Below are 14,769 nucleotides of genomic sequence, written 5' to 3'. Positions count from 1 at the left end.
TCGATCTATCTCTTTCTCCCTTCGACTTCTCTTATGGAGAAACCCCAAAATCGATTTCGGGTTTACAAGGCTTAGGGTTTTTTGTTTTCTCCTTGCTAAATAGATGGGTTATTGTCCATTCTCCATTCGTTTCCCATCATATGCAATCTAGGTGAGGTATTTCCCCCAATTTTGCACCTTCATAATGGGTTTAGGTTGGATTTTGGAGAAATCCCAAAACCCTAACCGAAAATTTTATTTTCTTTTTGCCCAAATCAAGTTCGGTTTTGCTAGGTAGGCTTTGTGTATATGAATTTGGGTTGTCTCAAGCCATAACTAATTTACTTCTTGCATTTGGAACTTCAAGAATCACATCTGAAATTTTCTTTTAGAGATTCAAGCATGCCTCATGATCGAATGCACCCCTTGCTTGTTTGTATTTATCATTTCATAAGAGAGCTTAATCCCAAACATAACATGGCCATGAATAGTTGTCCCCTATGATTTAAACTCCAAGCACCATATCTGAAATTTCTTTTCTTTGAAGTTCTAAGCATGATTCACTACCAATTAGCTCCATACATTGCTTGAACTAGCTATTTGGTATAAAACCTGATGTTCTAGGTATAATATGGCCATGTATTTATATTATTTACTATGCCATTCAACTTCCAAACCCAAATCTGAAAATTTCTTCTTTGGATTTCTTAGCATATTTTCTTATCAAATCAGTTCAATTCTTGTTTGAACTAATTGTTTGCATAATATAATGCTCTCCAAGCATAATGTGGCCATGTACATTTATTCTCTATGATTGCATCTACATGGTGGCCGTGCATTCCCCTTTTTCCTAACTCCTTAGACCATTCACAACAAAATTTACTAGTAAATTCCTTGCTGTAGTTTAATTAATCTGTTGTAGGAATCAAGGTCTAGGTTCTAATTCCTTATCTCTTTTCGTTGCATATCTCCTTAGGCCTTAATATCCAAGCACTGACTTGATATGTTTCTATTATTCTTGGCCCTTCTTGGTTGCAGGTTAGGGAAATCAATGGCTCCTAGAACAAGGCGTGCACGGGCCGAACAAGCTGCCCCAGCTGTTTTAGATGCACTATGGTTTCAAGACCTAGAGAAACAAGGAATGTACCAAGACTACTTTCGCTTTAAGAGTATTTTGGAGGGAAGGGATGTAGTATTGGAAGACCTCAAGGCCTTCAAAGTAGGGCCGAGATTTGAAGCACTGGGGTGGTCTAACCTCCTCAACCTTCCAGAACCATTTTATCCCAAGCTCATTCGTCACTTCTACTCCAACTTGCACACCGAGAACCTAGGCACACGAGACCACCGAATCATCTCATATGTCAAGGGAGTCACTATTTCCTTCACAGGGGCACAATTGGCAGGCATCCTCAACGTAGCTATTTGGGGAGAGAAGACCTACTGCGCACCATGGAAGAATCCCTACTCCTTTCTCAGGAGAGAAGCATACAGGGAATTATACAGGGAGCTTACACATGGGGCATTTGAGAAGAAGGTGCCGAGACTTCTTTTGCTAAGTCTCCAAGGATATTGAGCCAATTGTGCGGCCAGACAACATCGTGCCTATAGCAGGTCACCGCACCATGCCTTCCATCTTTGTAGGCTATGTGGCATATCACCTCTACAAAGGCATTCCAATCTGCCTACCCTACATTATCATGCGGACCATGGATCATGCGGGGCGAAATCCCAGGAAGAACTTAGATTTACCCTATGGGAGGCTGCTCACCACTATATTCCAGCATTTTGGAGTTAACTTGAGTGAGGAGGATCAAGACTTAACTGAAGATCCACCTCTAGATCGAAATGCAGTGGCGAGGATGCGGATTGTGATGGATGCATATAGTGATGGGGAGCCAATGGCCCCAGCAGAGGGTTACGGGCCTGAGCCTCAGGTACAGGAGCCTCCTCCTCAGCCGGCTGTACATGCGGCCTCTTCATCTGGCACTACTCCGAGTGGGTCTAATATCGACAGGATTCTTGCAGCTTTAAGCCAGATGAGCACCAGCATGGCTCAGGGCTTTGAAGGAGTGAACACTAGGCTCGATGCATCAGATAGACACATGGAGAGCTTCGAGCAGCAGATGCAGGACTTGCATTCCTACCTCCATGATGAGGGCACAGAGGATGAGCCCAGCAGTGATGATGAGATGGAGCAGTAGACCTCCTGTCCATTCCCACCATGCTCTCCATTGGACTCTTGGCTATTTGTCTTACCATTTAGTATTTTTAGCTCTTTCTTGGTTGTAAGAAATTGAAGTCTATAGTTCAGCTGAAATTTTGTAATTCCTCCCTTGGCTTATGGAAAAATGTACTAACAGCTGAAACTAAGGAATATATATATACATCTATACATATGTCTTTTCCTTCTACTGTTGTGCCTATTATTTGCTATTGTCTTCGGCTTTCTCCCTAAACTAGTCTTCTTCCTAGCATTCGCACCCATTCCAATTATGCATTGCTGGAAGCTTTTAACTTAGCAACCTATTGTGTAGAGTAAATCACAATTCCGCTAGACTGTGGCTAGTGCAGAGCATCTCGCTCTGATACCACGCTGTCACGCCCCTATTCCAGCCAAGGAATATAATATCATATAAAGGGTGACTAGGACGACGCGTGTCATCCTACTAAACCGCCCGGATCACTGACACAGTGTCCCAACGCACAGTCATAACCAATATTAACACAATATAATATTAGAACGCGGAAAAAAGAATATTACATTCCAAGGATCAGTAGTATTGCGGAAGCGTATAAAATCAAATAGTTACAAGATGTTCAAAGGTTAGATGATAAATACAGTAGTTAGTTACATTTCCAATGACCATCTAATAACTATCAAAAGGGTATAACAATAAATATTTCAGCATAGGCCTAAGCCCCAAAAGTAAATCAAAAAGGGACCAAGTCCCGAATATCCTCACGGCCCGTAGGCACAATCATCGCAAGGACACCCGTCGCCATATTCCTCAAACACGGCTTTCGGCTCCTCCTCACCAATCTCATCGTATCCCGAGGGCTGAACTCCAAGTCCCACGAGATATCCGTCACCTGCATTATAATCTAAAAAAGTGTGCGCACGAGGGGGTTAGCTCCACTGAGCCAGTGAGGGGATGGGGATGCACAAACACGCAACTCACATAGTCCAATGATGCATGCACATGTTAAGTCCATTTTTCCACCTAACAAACAACTAAGTCAATGGTATATGCTACTGTGACAACTCGGGAGACGCTGTGGGTCACTTAACTTATCGCCACAATGAAACCTCAATTGTCACCGGGACCTACGCCGATCGAAGCCTCCAAGACCACTCAGCCGCGGCACCCCGATAACCAATACTACCACGATCGGCCTCTCCCACCTCCACGAATCCGGCGACGATTACCCAACACCTAAACCCCTGTTGGTAAGGGTCGTAGCATAAGGGTGTGAAATCCTAGCCGCAGATATACTACATGCAAGTCCTATCGTCCCGAGAGGTAATCCGGGCGCATCAACTTTTCATATGGTTTAGTGCCCGGTTACCAGCACGGCACGGCGCATACAGTTCAACATGACATTCAACATAATGACTTTATAAAATATATATAGTATCCGGGGTTCCGGCACCGGTACCCACCGGCACCGAGACCCGTCAAAGTAAAACATCTCCAATCAACATTATAACAATCATATATAAAAATATGCAATATGCGCAAGCATGCTTAATAATTATAATGATTACATAATATGTAATGCAATAATAATATCAAACCCAAACAACCAAACCCACTCACAATGTATATGCCAAGCACCAAGATTATAAGTTGTCGCCTCGATCAAGTAATAAGCCACAAGATGGATATATTAACCTAAACAAAGAGTAAAATAAGGTTAAACAAGCAAAGGGAAAGGATCCCCAAAAGGTCTCCCATAATTACTTAAGTATAAGGTTTCAGAAACAGAGTGGTTGCAGGAGTGGTTTCATGCCCAAATTCTGCAACCACATGTAAATCCTAGGAAACCAGGGGCTCAGGACAGTCTCAGTCAAGGTCGGTTGTAGATGTGGTTTCTCAGAAAAATGAAACCGCCCATAAATCCGAGCTTCCCAGGGACCTTCTCAGGGAAGTAATTTCAGGGTGGTTTCTTGCAGGTCTGAAACCACATGTAAATCCTCACACCTGCAGGTCCAAAATCCAAAGGATCCCCCTCCAAGGGTTCCATTTTCAAGTGGTTTAAAGCATAAGAACATCTAGGAACTCCATCCTAAGCTCATTAGGGTCCTAAGACCTCTCTAGGTCCATTCAATCACAATAGGTTCAAGAGAAGGAACCGAGAAGAACCTAACCTAAAGCATAATAGGGTCCAACCTTAAATCTCTCAAATGGAAATGAGAACCCTTACATTAGAGCTCATAATGGAGTGAAATAACTCCACCATAGCTTAGGCTTTAAGGCTCCATCGACTTCTTAGGTTCCAAGAGAGCTCTAGGTCAATCTCTCCCATTACCCAACCCCTTTTAAAACCCAAAATAGAAGAAGGAAGAAACTTCAATGGCTTACCTACCCCCAAGATGAGAGAGCTCCACGATTTATGGCTCCAAGAGATGGGGTCTCAACCTTCCACCAAGCTTCTCCACCTTCCTCCTCTTCTTTCTCTCCTCTTTCTCTCCTCCACGATTTAGGTTAGATGGGAGAAGTAATTGAGAATTGAATGCTTTCTCCCCCTTTGGTTTATTTATAGAAAGTGGATCTTGGGTCTCTTAAGCCAAATGGGTCAAGAGCTAAATGGGTTGACCCATTTGTTCTATGTGGGTAAGTGAATGGAATAACCCATCATTGGGTCAATAGGGCTAAATGGGCCTTTAGTGAAATGGGCCATACTAGTTAAATGGCTTCTTAAGTTAAATGGGCCTACCCACAACTTAAATTAGGGAAAAGCCCACTTTAAGATGGGTTCATATGAGATGGGTATAAGTCCCCAATGTACTTCCCAAAGGTAAGTGGGACCCGAACTTAAAATGTTCCCTTCTCTCATGAAATAGCTCGAGCGGTTCAGGCCTTGACCCGTACTTCGAGGTCACCAAGAAAAGAATAAATAACAAAACTTGAGGGCTAGAACTTACTTTTCTCCCTGTCATGGTTTATCACCCATGACCCCGAATAGCTTCGCCACGGCAATGCCAAGCTCATCACTGAACGAATTATCCAACTGAGGCAACGGTCCAGGATGCTCTCTCCTAAACTCCTCGCTTCCCGGGCTGGTACTTGGAGGATAGTCAACGAAGTCGCCGTCAACGAACTTTCCCCACTGGCGGTTGAGGAATCTTTCCTCCACAGGCAAACCCGTACTGTGGTCAACGATTTTATAACTAGGTTTGACCATCATGGAGAACAGGTCACCAGCATACATGGCAGCGGTATCTACACGTCACGAGAAGAAGTAATATTTAATTATATCCCGGGGTACGGGTATAACACCGTGTCCTTGTCAATGACCACTGGCTTTCCTCCCTTCCTTCCTCTTATTCTGTTTTTGACCTCCCCGGCCTCTCTGATCATTCTCCCATCTCTCTCTTTGTCCTCCCCTTCCTCTCCTTTGGCCCCAAACCCTTCAGGTACTTTGACATGTGGTCCTCCCACGATGGTTTCCTCCCCATTGTTCAGACAGCTTGGGCCATACCTGTCTACTCTTTCTCCTCTCCCCTCCTTGCCTTCACCAAAAAGCGTAAGAATGTTAAATCTGCCCTCAAATCTTGGAACTCCTCCACTTTTGGAAACATCTCTTCCCGAGTCTCCTCGTGTCGTGAATCCCCCTCCTCTATCCAACTTCGCCTTCAGTCTGACCCTCTCAACCCCTCCCTTGCTTCAGAAGAGACCTTTGCCGCCTCAGAGTTAGCCTCCGCCCTTTCTCAAGAGGAGAGCTCCCTCAAGCAAAAATCTCGGATCAAATGGCTTGAGCTTGGTGATTCGAACTCCACTTTCTTCCACAGGTCCTTTAAAGCCAAAACCAACTCTAACTCCATTCTCTCTCTCATCTCTTCCACTAGTGCGGTCCTCTCCTCTGTTGATGCCATCAAGTCTGAAGCTGTGTCTTACTTCAACGGCCTTTTCAACCCCCCCTCGCCCCATCAACCCCTCATCCCTGATGGCCTCATCAACAAATTCGTCCCTCCAAACATGCTACCTTCTCTTTGCTCCATCCCCTCTGATGAGGAAATCCTCTTGGCTGTTAAATCTCACAAGGCTGGCAAAGCGCCTGGCCCCGATGGCTTCAGTATGGGGTTCTTCACCACTTGCTGGGACATCATCGGCCCTGAGCTTACTAGTGCCATCAAAAGCTTCTTCTTCAACCCTCACCAGATCACTAACATCAACCACACCTTCCTCTGCTTCATTCCTAAATCCCCCAGAGCCTCCTCCATGACTGACTTTAGACCCATCTCCCTCTGCAATCTCCTTTATAAATTCATTGCCAAAATCCTTGCCAATCGTCTCCAACTTGTCATTGACTTGCTGGTCAGCTCCAATCAATCAGCCTTCATTTCTGGTAAAAGCATCTCTGATAATATCATCCTTTGCCAGGAAATAGTCCACGGGTTTCACTGAAAATCCATCTCCCCTTCTGCCCTTCTGAAGATCGACATCCACAAGGCTTTTGACTCCATTCGTTGGGATTTCATTTCCTAAGCTCTTCTTAAGATGTCTTTTCCCCCCGCTTTTGTCAATTGGATCCTTTTCTGTATTTCCACCCCCCGCTTCTCGGTTCTTCTCAACAGCAGCCCTGCCGGCTACTTTCCCTCCTCTGTTGGTATTCGTTTGGGTTGTCCTCTCTCTCCCTTCCTTTTTTGTCTCTCCTTTGAGGTCCTCTCCTGCAGTATCCAGTCCAAAACGGACCTTCACCTCATATCTCCCATGCCCAAATGCAAACCCACCAAGCTAACCCACTTGGCCTTTGCTGATGACCTCATGATATTCTCTAAGGCTGACCCAACCTCCCTCCAGTCCATTAAGGCCTCCCTCCACCTCTTCCAGGAGATCTCTGGTCTCCGCATTAACCTCCTTAAATCCCAGATCTTCCTAGCCGGGGTCCCTGACAACACCATACCGTCCCTTTTAGCCATCATGGGCTTTACTCCAAGCACCCTCCCAGTTCGATACCTCGGCCTCCCCCTCATCCCAGCCAGGCTTTCAGCCCATCATTGTAACCCTATCTTTGACCTCCTCCGAAAGAAACTTCAGCTTTGGAAAGCCAAACTCCTATCTTACGCAGGCCGCCTCGAGCTTATAAGATTGGTTCTTCAGTCTTGTTACATCTATTGGAGTGGTGTTTTTGGCCTCCCTAAAGCTACCATAAAGGCTGCTAAGTCTATTATGTGCACTTTCCTTTGGAAAGGAGTGGACTCCACCAGGTTTCTTCATCCCTTGAGTTGGTCCTCCACGTGCCTCCCCAAAGCCGAAGGGGGTCTCGGCCTCAGAAGGATCAAGGATGTCAACATGGCTGGTTCGATCAAGCTGCTCTGGAAGCTTCTCAACAACAAGACTAGTATTTGGACTTCTTAGGTGTACGCAGGGCCTCTGCGTTGAGACTCTATTTGGACTGTCAGTCCCTCTCCAGACTCCTCTTCGACCTGGCGCAGTATTCTTCGAGTGAGACATATTGCCAGGGGTGTTATATCTTGCAGGATTGATGGTGGGCAGCAGACCCTCCTTTGGCTTGATCAGTGGCATCCTTCAGGTGTCCTTGCCACTATAGTCAGTCCCCGCGTCATGTATGCCTCAGGCTTGGACAGATTTGCCCCTGTGGCCTCCATCATCGCCAGAGGCACGTGGACTCCTCCCCCCCCCCCCCCTCTAGCCGATCTTTGGAGCTCCCTCCCCCCCCCCCCCCATCCCCCCAGGCCACAGGGGCAGGGGTGACATCACTATATGGCTTCCTTCCCCATCGGGTATCTTCAGCTCCCACTCCGCTTGGGACATGGTTCATCATCGAGGGACGCCCTGTCCTTGGCATAAGGTAACTTGGTTCAAAGGGCACATCCCTCGTCAGAGTTTCACCGCTTGGCGTGCCTTGGCAGACTGCCTTCCCACCCAAGCCTTTCTCATTCGCCGCCACATGCAAGTCTCCCCCAATTGCTGCCTCTGTTGGAATGGGCTCGAAGACACAGACCACTTATTCTTCACTTGCCCTTTCGCAGCCTCCATTTGGAACCAAGTTCTCCGTCATTGCTGGCCGGCTCGAAGAAGACCATTACCTCTCTCTAGGGAATGGATTTGGATAGATATGACTTTTGGAAGGAACTCGATTTGTGACATTGTGGGCAAGCTTGCCTTTTGCGCTACTATTTCTCACATTTGGATGGAACGCAATCTTAGAAGATGGACATCCAACTCCCGCTCTTTCGATAGGATTTGGAAGGCCATCTTATTTGATGTTTCATCTAAAGTAGGCACCCTTCCCCCTAGTAGTGTTAAAGATACCCCAAGGAACAGGCTCATTGTTGTCTCCTGGGGTCTTCCTACCTCCATTTTGTGTCTCTGCTAGTCGCTAGCTTCAGTTTTGTTGGCCCTTGGGCTTGTACATTCCTTCTTCTTTCTTCGTAATTTAAATTTTCATTCATCCAAAAAAAAAGGTACAGTTAGGGGTGCAATAGAAGGTGGATTGATTGATTCATTTCATCTCTCTCTCTCTCTCTCTCTCTCTCTCTCTCTCTGTGTAACACATTCTTTTGACAAGATTGTGTTTGTCTCATATACCAAGATTCTGAACTGTCTCATTTCAATTGAATTTCAGATTGAGTTTGCCTTGTTATAAAATCCTATTTTTGAAACAGTACTGTATAGAATAGTAAGTTCAAGAGTATTATCAAATGTATCAACATGACAACATGGAATGGCTGCATTGGATAAAAGGAGAAAAGGGATTACTTAACTTTAAGGAAAATGTTAATGACTGTCTTGCTAAGGTCAAATCAGCCACCTGGATGGATGATCGACAGTCAATTTTGAACAGTTGGATGGACAGAGCAACCTCTACATAGGAAATGTGTCAAAGTTTGTGGCAGCTTAATCATACGGTAACATAATTGATGTATGTAGGGTTTGAACACCACTGCAATCCCTTTAATTTCTAAAGCTGAAACAAAGAAAAGCCAAAATACAGATTTCGGACACCGTCATAAATCTAGGGTATTAAAATGCAACCCCCAAACAGGAAAGAAGATAACCCCCTCCCTCCAAAGGAGATAGAAGATGGAATGACCTAACTAGAAGATTAATTAATATTAATAAAGGGACATTTCCCCTGTATTTTCAGCAGTCCAATTGTTTCCAGAACATTAAATTTTCAGCTACATGTTATGTTCTGTTTCTTTTGAAGCTATTCTCCTGATTCAGCCTTGGTGGGACTAAGCATTGCCCTAATTTTATTTTCAGTACACCCCCCCCCCCCTTTTTTTTCTTTTCGTTTTGGATAATGGATTAGTATTTTCTTTCAAAATTTAGGGTGTAATGTAATCCAACCACAAGTTGATGGCTGTTTCACCAAAATTTAAGGTGTAATATAATCCAACCCCTTCTTTTTTCTTTGCTCATAAACAATTCTCATTATGTTTTTCTGTTTGAATGTACAGTCTAATCCTTAGTAAATGTTTCTAAATCTTCAGATTACATTGAGAAGAAGGCATCATCCCTTAGGTTGGAGAGGCTTTTTCTGCTTACTACCCGGACTGCGGATTGGTACACATCTGGGCTCTGAAATTTAAAAAATTTATAAGTGATGGTACACTTGATAATTGTTCAACTTCTAACAAGTGGATAATTTTAAATCCTGATCACTTACTGTACAGTATTTGTTCTTTGATTATTCACCATACGTAGTTATTCTAATTCTCATCCGTTGGTTACTATTTCTGTCCTGATGTTCTTGAAATATTTATTTGAAGCGCAGAAGTATGAGTTAAATGCATTACATTTCCTATATGAGCAAATGCATATCTGCATCACTTGGTTGATCAATTAAATTTTTTATCACAATCTAGTCAATGTTCCAGGGAACTTTTAGTGAAAGGAATTCTGAATTTAAAGACTAGTTTGTGGAGGAAAAAATATTCAAAGAAACATTCAGTGATAGATTGCACTTGTTGTAGTTGGTCCCATCTCGTGGGGAAACTAGAACAGCTTCTTTTGAGGGAAAGGAGGGCTGTTAAATAAATGAAACAAACCCTGTGAAGCCACTTATGGGATTGCTCTAATGAAATGCATAACTTGAAACTGCAACTGCATATCTAAACATCGATGGCTGTCGCATCCCCTCCAGAGGATATCAAGTGATAGTGCCAAGAAAGGAGTCTTATCACTGCATTATTAATGTCTAGTTCATTGACCATTGTCTGTTGGTGATGCTTAACTTACTGGTAAATATTTTACAGGTTTGTGAGGCGCGGCTTCTCAGAGTGTTCCATTGAGTCTATTCCTGAAGCAAGGAGGAAAAGGATAAATCTCTCCCGTAAATCAAAATATTATATGAAGGTGCTGCAGCCAGACATGAGCGGCATTACAGTTCATAGGGAATTGAATTGAAATGGCCAAAATCATGAGATCATGCTTCTATTCCCAGTGGTATGTAGCCCATTTAGAACTGCTGACTAGTATAGGATTTGCTGGAAGAGTCAACAACTGTAGATGGTATTTTCATAGGTAGGTTTCTGAGTGCTGTAACTCCCTCCACCACCCCACCGCCCCTCTCGCCAAGGGGTGGCTGGGAATAGGGTTGTGATCGGAGCCACCTCCATATACATCGACTGTAGGTGCTAATCAGGTTATGATGTACTTACCACCAAAAAAAAAATCTAGTTGTGATGTGGCAATGGCCGCTCTTTTTTCTTTATTTCATTTTGACGGGCAATGGAATCTGTTTGGGTGAACCTCATACTGGCACATGAGCAAGGTCACTTGCACCTGCCTACGTCGAGCCCCGTTCTACCAACAATAAGCCTGGTGCAAAAGTGGATTGCAACATTGAAAATAGGGAAAATTTCTCACTCCTGCACTAACATTCTATTTGTGCAAACTTCTCTTGTTAGAATTTCACCTCTGTTTCTCCCAAAAAGAGAACTCTTAATTCTTCCCCCCTGCTATTTTGAAATGGCCAAGGTATCACTTCTATTAAGTTCTCGTCACTTGTTAACTTCCATTCTTTATTATTTTGTTATTTCTTTATTGTTTTCTTATTTTAATCATTCAATCCTATTTTCTTCTATTCTTCTTCTTCTTCCTCTGTGAATGCAGCGAGGGAACCCTCACCCTCTCCTACCCCCTCTGTGAACCATGCCCTTCCCTCTCCCGCTCTAACCTCCCCTATGACCCCACCCCACCATGTTCTCCTGACCCTCAGTTCACCCAAACCCACCTCTGCAATCTCTCGTTTCTCTCCAAGACCTTCTGACCGTGCCCCAACCCACCCCTGCTGCAACCCCTTGACCACCCTCAACCACCTTGCAAATCCTGCCTCTGCATATCTACCATTTTGCGCGGATTGGCTTCATTTTTCTCTCCGCCTCGACATATGTTCGAACTAGGAAGGAAATACAACAAGTTTCGCAGAGGCTGTTTCAGAGACATGCTAAAGGGGACACATGAGTAGATGAATTGATTCACACAAGTTCTCCAAAATTTTCTAAAATAAAAGATAGAATTGATAATGACATGCATGGCAAAGTGATGCAGCACGGAGAATCTCAACTCTTATCAACTGGTGCAGAGAACCAGTCCTAAAGAAGTAGTTGCTCCTACCTTTGTTGAATTTCCCATCAATTTTTATTTTTTTTATAGATCCCCCAGCATCTCCTTTTCACTGAAAAAATTAACTTCTAAACATGCCCATGATTGATCTGCTCTTGAACCTGGAAATCCAAAAGCTCAAAAATTCAGATTCTTTTGGGACCTTTTGACAGTAAATTTTCATGCTGCCAGTCCAATTATAGATTCTGAAATATGCTTCTGCTGTCTCCAGATACCCATTAGTTCCTTGCCTAATGGAGGGATAATTTGGCCATTTCAAAATAACAGGGGAAACGAAGAGGTAAAGAATTTTAAAAAAAAAATTTGGGGGAAAATCTGAAACTTCTGACAGGGAAGTTTGATTGAATAAAGTGTAAATAATGCAGAAGAATGATAGAAATTTTCCCTTGAAAATATTGCTCATGCTCAACCCCCACATCCTTGTTTTTTATTTAATCCCCTTCATTTTAGGGTGGGAGCAAGAGAGTGGGTGTTGGCCCAAACAGTATATAAGGACGCCCCATGCAGGGAATAGGATTCCTGGTCTAGTGGGATTGAGAAAATATCTGATTAAGCGTAAATAATGCAGAAGAATGATAGAAATTTTCCCTTGAAAATATTGCTCATGCTCAACCCCCACATCCTTTTTTTTTATTTAATCCCCTTCATTTTAGGGTGGGAGCAAGAGAGTGGGTGTTGGCCCAAACAGTATATAAGGACGCCCCATGCAGGGAATAGGATTCCTGGTCTAGTGGGATTGAGAAAATATCTGATTAAGCGTAAATAATGCAGAAGAATGATAGAAATTTTCCCTTGAAAATATTGCTCATGCTCAACCCCCACATCCTTGTTTTTTATTTAATCCCCTTCATTTTAGGGTGGGAGCAAGAGAGTGGGTGTTGGCCCAAACAGTATATAAGGACGCCCCATGCAGGGAATAGGATTCCTGGTCTAGTGGGATTGAGAAAATATCTGATTAAGCGTAAATAATGCAGAAGAATGATAGAAATTTTCCCTTGAAAATATTGCTCATGCTCAACCCCAACTCCTTTGTTTTTTAATCCCCTTCATTTCAGGGTGGGAGCAAGAGAGTGGGCGTTGGCCCAAACAGTATATGAGAGCGCACCATGCAGGGAATAGGATTCCTTTTGTCTAGTGGAATTGAGAAAATGCGCATTTATATTTTTCAGTGTAATGTAATAGGTTAAATGAGGCTGAAATTTTATGGATAGATAGGTTTCTCAGTCCCTTGCTCAAATGTTGAGTTTCCGGATAGAAGAGTTTTACTATTATATGGCAAAATAAAATATCAGGTAAAATATCAAGTGTTTTTTTTTTTTTTTTTTTTTGGTGAAAGGGAAAAGTCAAGTTTATTGCACAATCCAAAGTATCGAATAGTGAGAGTATGAGATTCACGTACTTTTATCCCACGTGAAAGCCATACCAAAATCCAAATGGTCTACAACTCAAGCGGGGGTTAAATTAAAAAGGAAAAGAGGAGGAACCAACCAAAATGTGGAAGGAAGCTAAATCTCTGCACAACTGCATGGTAACGGTGGACTGAATAGCTAGCTGCAATGAAAGTATGAAACTGTGGGTGCATGGAATTCGTGAAAGGGTTCTATCACGTCGCACCAAAACCAGCTTCCCTTCACAACGGCGCTCCTCGTGTCTTCCTATCCCAAGCACTCCTACACGTAAACCCCAACCTACCCCAGGATTCAGATCTAAATTGCCACTCCCACGATGCCCAAATGGCACTTCCCCCCCCCCCCCCCTCCGCATTCCAATCCAGTCATCCTTTCTGTTCTCTTTCTCCTGCCTTCTTTGGCTTAGTGGTGATGTTAACCCACCTACTAGAGGATCCAAGGCTCACCAACACTCGTCTAGTGGTCTCTCCTCTGTCCTCTCTCCCCCCTCCCCCCATTTCAAACATCTCTCCCCTCCACTTCATTCCCTGCCCCAACTACGCACGGGGCACGGTCACGTTTCATTTGGCTCTTAGGCCTCTTTCGCCTCGTAGCAGTGATATCATCATGGCTCACAGCTCGGTGTGCCAGTTACCCAGCGACCAGGAAAGCAGATACAAAGAAACCATGATCATCAACTCTCTCAACCTCAACATCTACTCCTCTCTTTCCAAAACCGATCAGATCATGTCCAGGTACAGACCCATCGCACCAAAGCCTCAACTGTCCATGCATCATCATCCCATATTGGACAACAAGTCCACACCTCCTCGGAGAGTAGCCCAGCACCATCGTCATTTCTTCAGAAACAACCTTACCCACCACTTGCAGAGCAGTGCTTCCAGGGATTGCAGAAAGAGGACCAAAGCCGGATTCTCAACCTGTACCTCCAAGAGATTGAGGACACCTCTCCCAGAGTTCCCTGCTTCTCCTCATGCAGCACCTTCTTCCTCGTGGCCGTCATTATCCCTTGTTGGAAACGCCTCCCTCAGCCGATCCATGCAGCAGGATTTTGTTCGTGTACTCCCTGGTGCCACAATTTTCAGGCCCGGATTCGATGGGGCAATGGAGAAGCCAACCAGTGCATCCGCCAATCTGGCCACCCTCCTCCACCCACATACTTCCATCGCTGCCCCTGACAGTGCATCTGCCAGATCCATACCGGCACCGTATTATTACTACTCGGAGTTCGTTGATGAAGAGGAAGTTTTGGACCTCAATTCTCCTACAACCGGAATTCCACCGGAGGAGGGCTTGTTACGGAAGCTGCATGCAGCGTTGCTTTGCAGCAAGGTCATAGTACCACAGCCCGTGAGACCCGTAGGGTCGAGCATAAGCGTTGGATGCATCAGTGAGGACCCCAGCTCAAGCTCAACCTCTGGTGACGTGCGTGCCCCTAAGAGACCCGAGGAGGTGGAGGAAGAGTTGGAGGAAGAGTCGCTGCCGGCCATCATCTCGGATTCTAACAACAGGGTTAGGCTGGCAAACTCCGCCTACAAGGAGATGGTGGGGCAGCCAGA

The 14,769-nt window shown here is 44.5% G+C and overlaps 1 protein-coding gene across 4 annotated transcripts in view; it reads left to right on the top strand.

Annotated features, from left to right (window-relative positions):
* The window catches only part of LOC122659741 (probable amino-acid acetyltransferase NAGS2, chloroplastic), a 48,122-nt gene extending 37,395 nt beyond the window's left edge, over window positions 1-10,727 (top strand). For all 4 annotated transcript variants that reach the window (XM_043854857.1, XM_043854856.1, XM_043854859.1 and 1 more), the window contains 2 exons: window positions 9,665-9,737; window positions 10,430-10,727. In XM_043854857.1, coding sequence (XP_043710792.1) covers window positions 9,665-9,737; window positions 10,430-10,580 — 224 coding nt within the window. In that variant the 3' untranslated portion in view covers window positions 10,581-10,727. The remainder of the gene's footprint in view (window positions 1-9,664; window positions 9,738-10,429) is intronic.
* The last annotated feature ends 4,042 nt before the right edge of the window (window positions 10,728-14,769 follow it).

This window comes from Telopea speciosissima, chromosome 4 (genome assembly GCF_018873765.1).
Source record: "Telopea speciosissima isolate NSW1024214 ecotype Mountain lineage chromosome 4, Tspe_v1, whole genome shotgun sequence".
NCBI lineage: Eukaryota > Viridiplantae > Streptophyta > Magnoliopsida > Proteales > Proteaceae > Telopea > Telopea speciosissima.
This window is presented reverse-complemented; position numbering and strand designations above follow the sequence as displayed.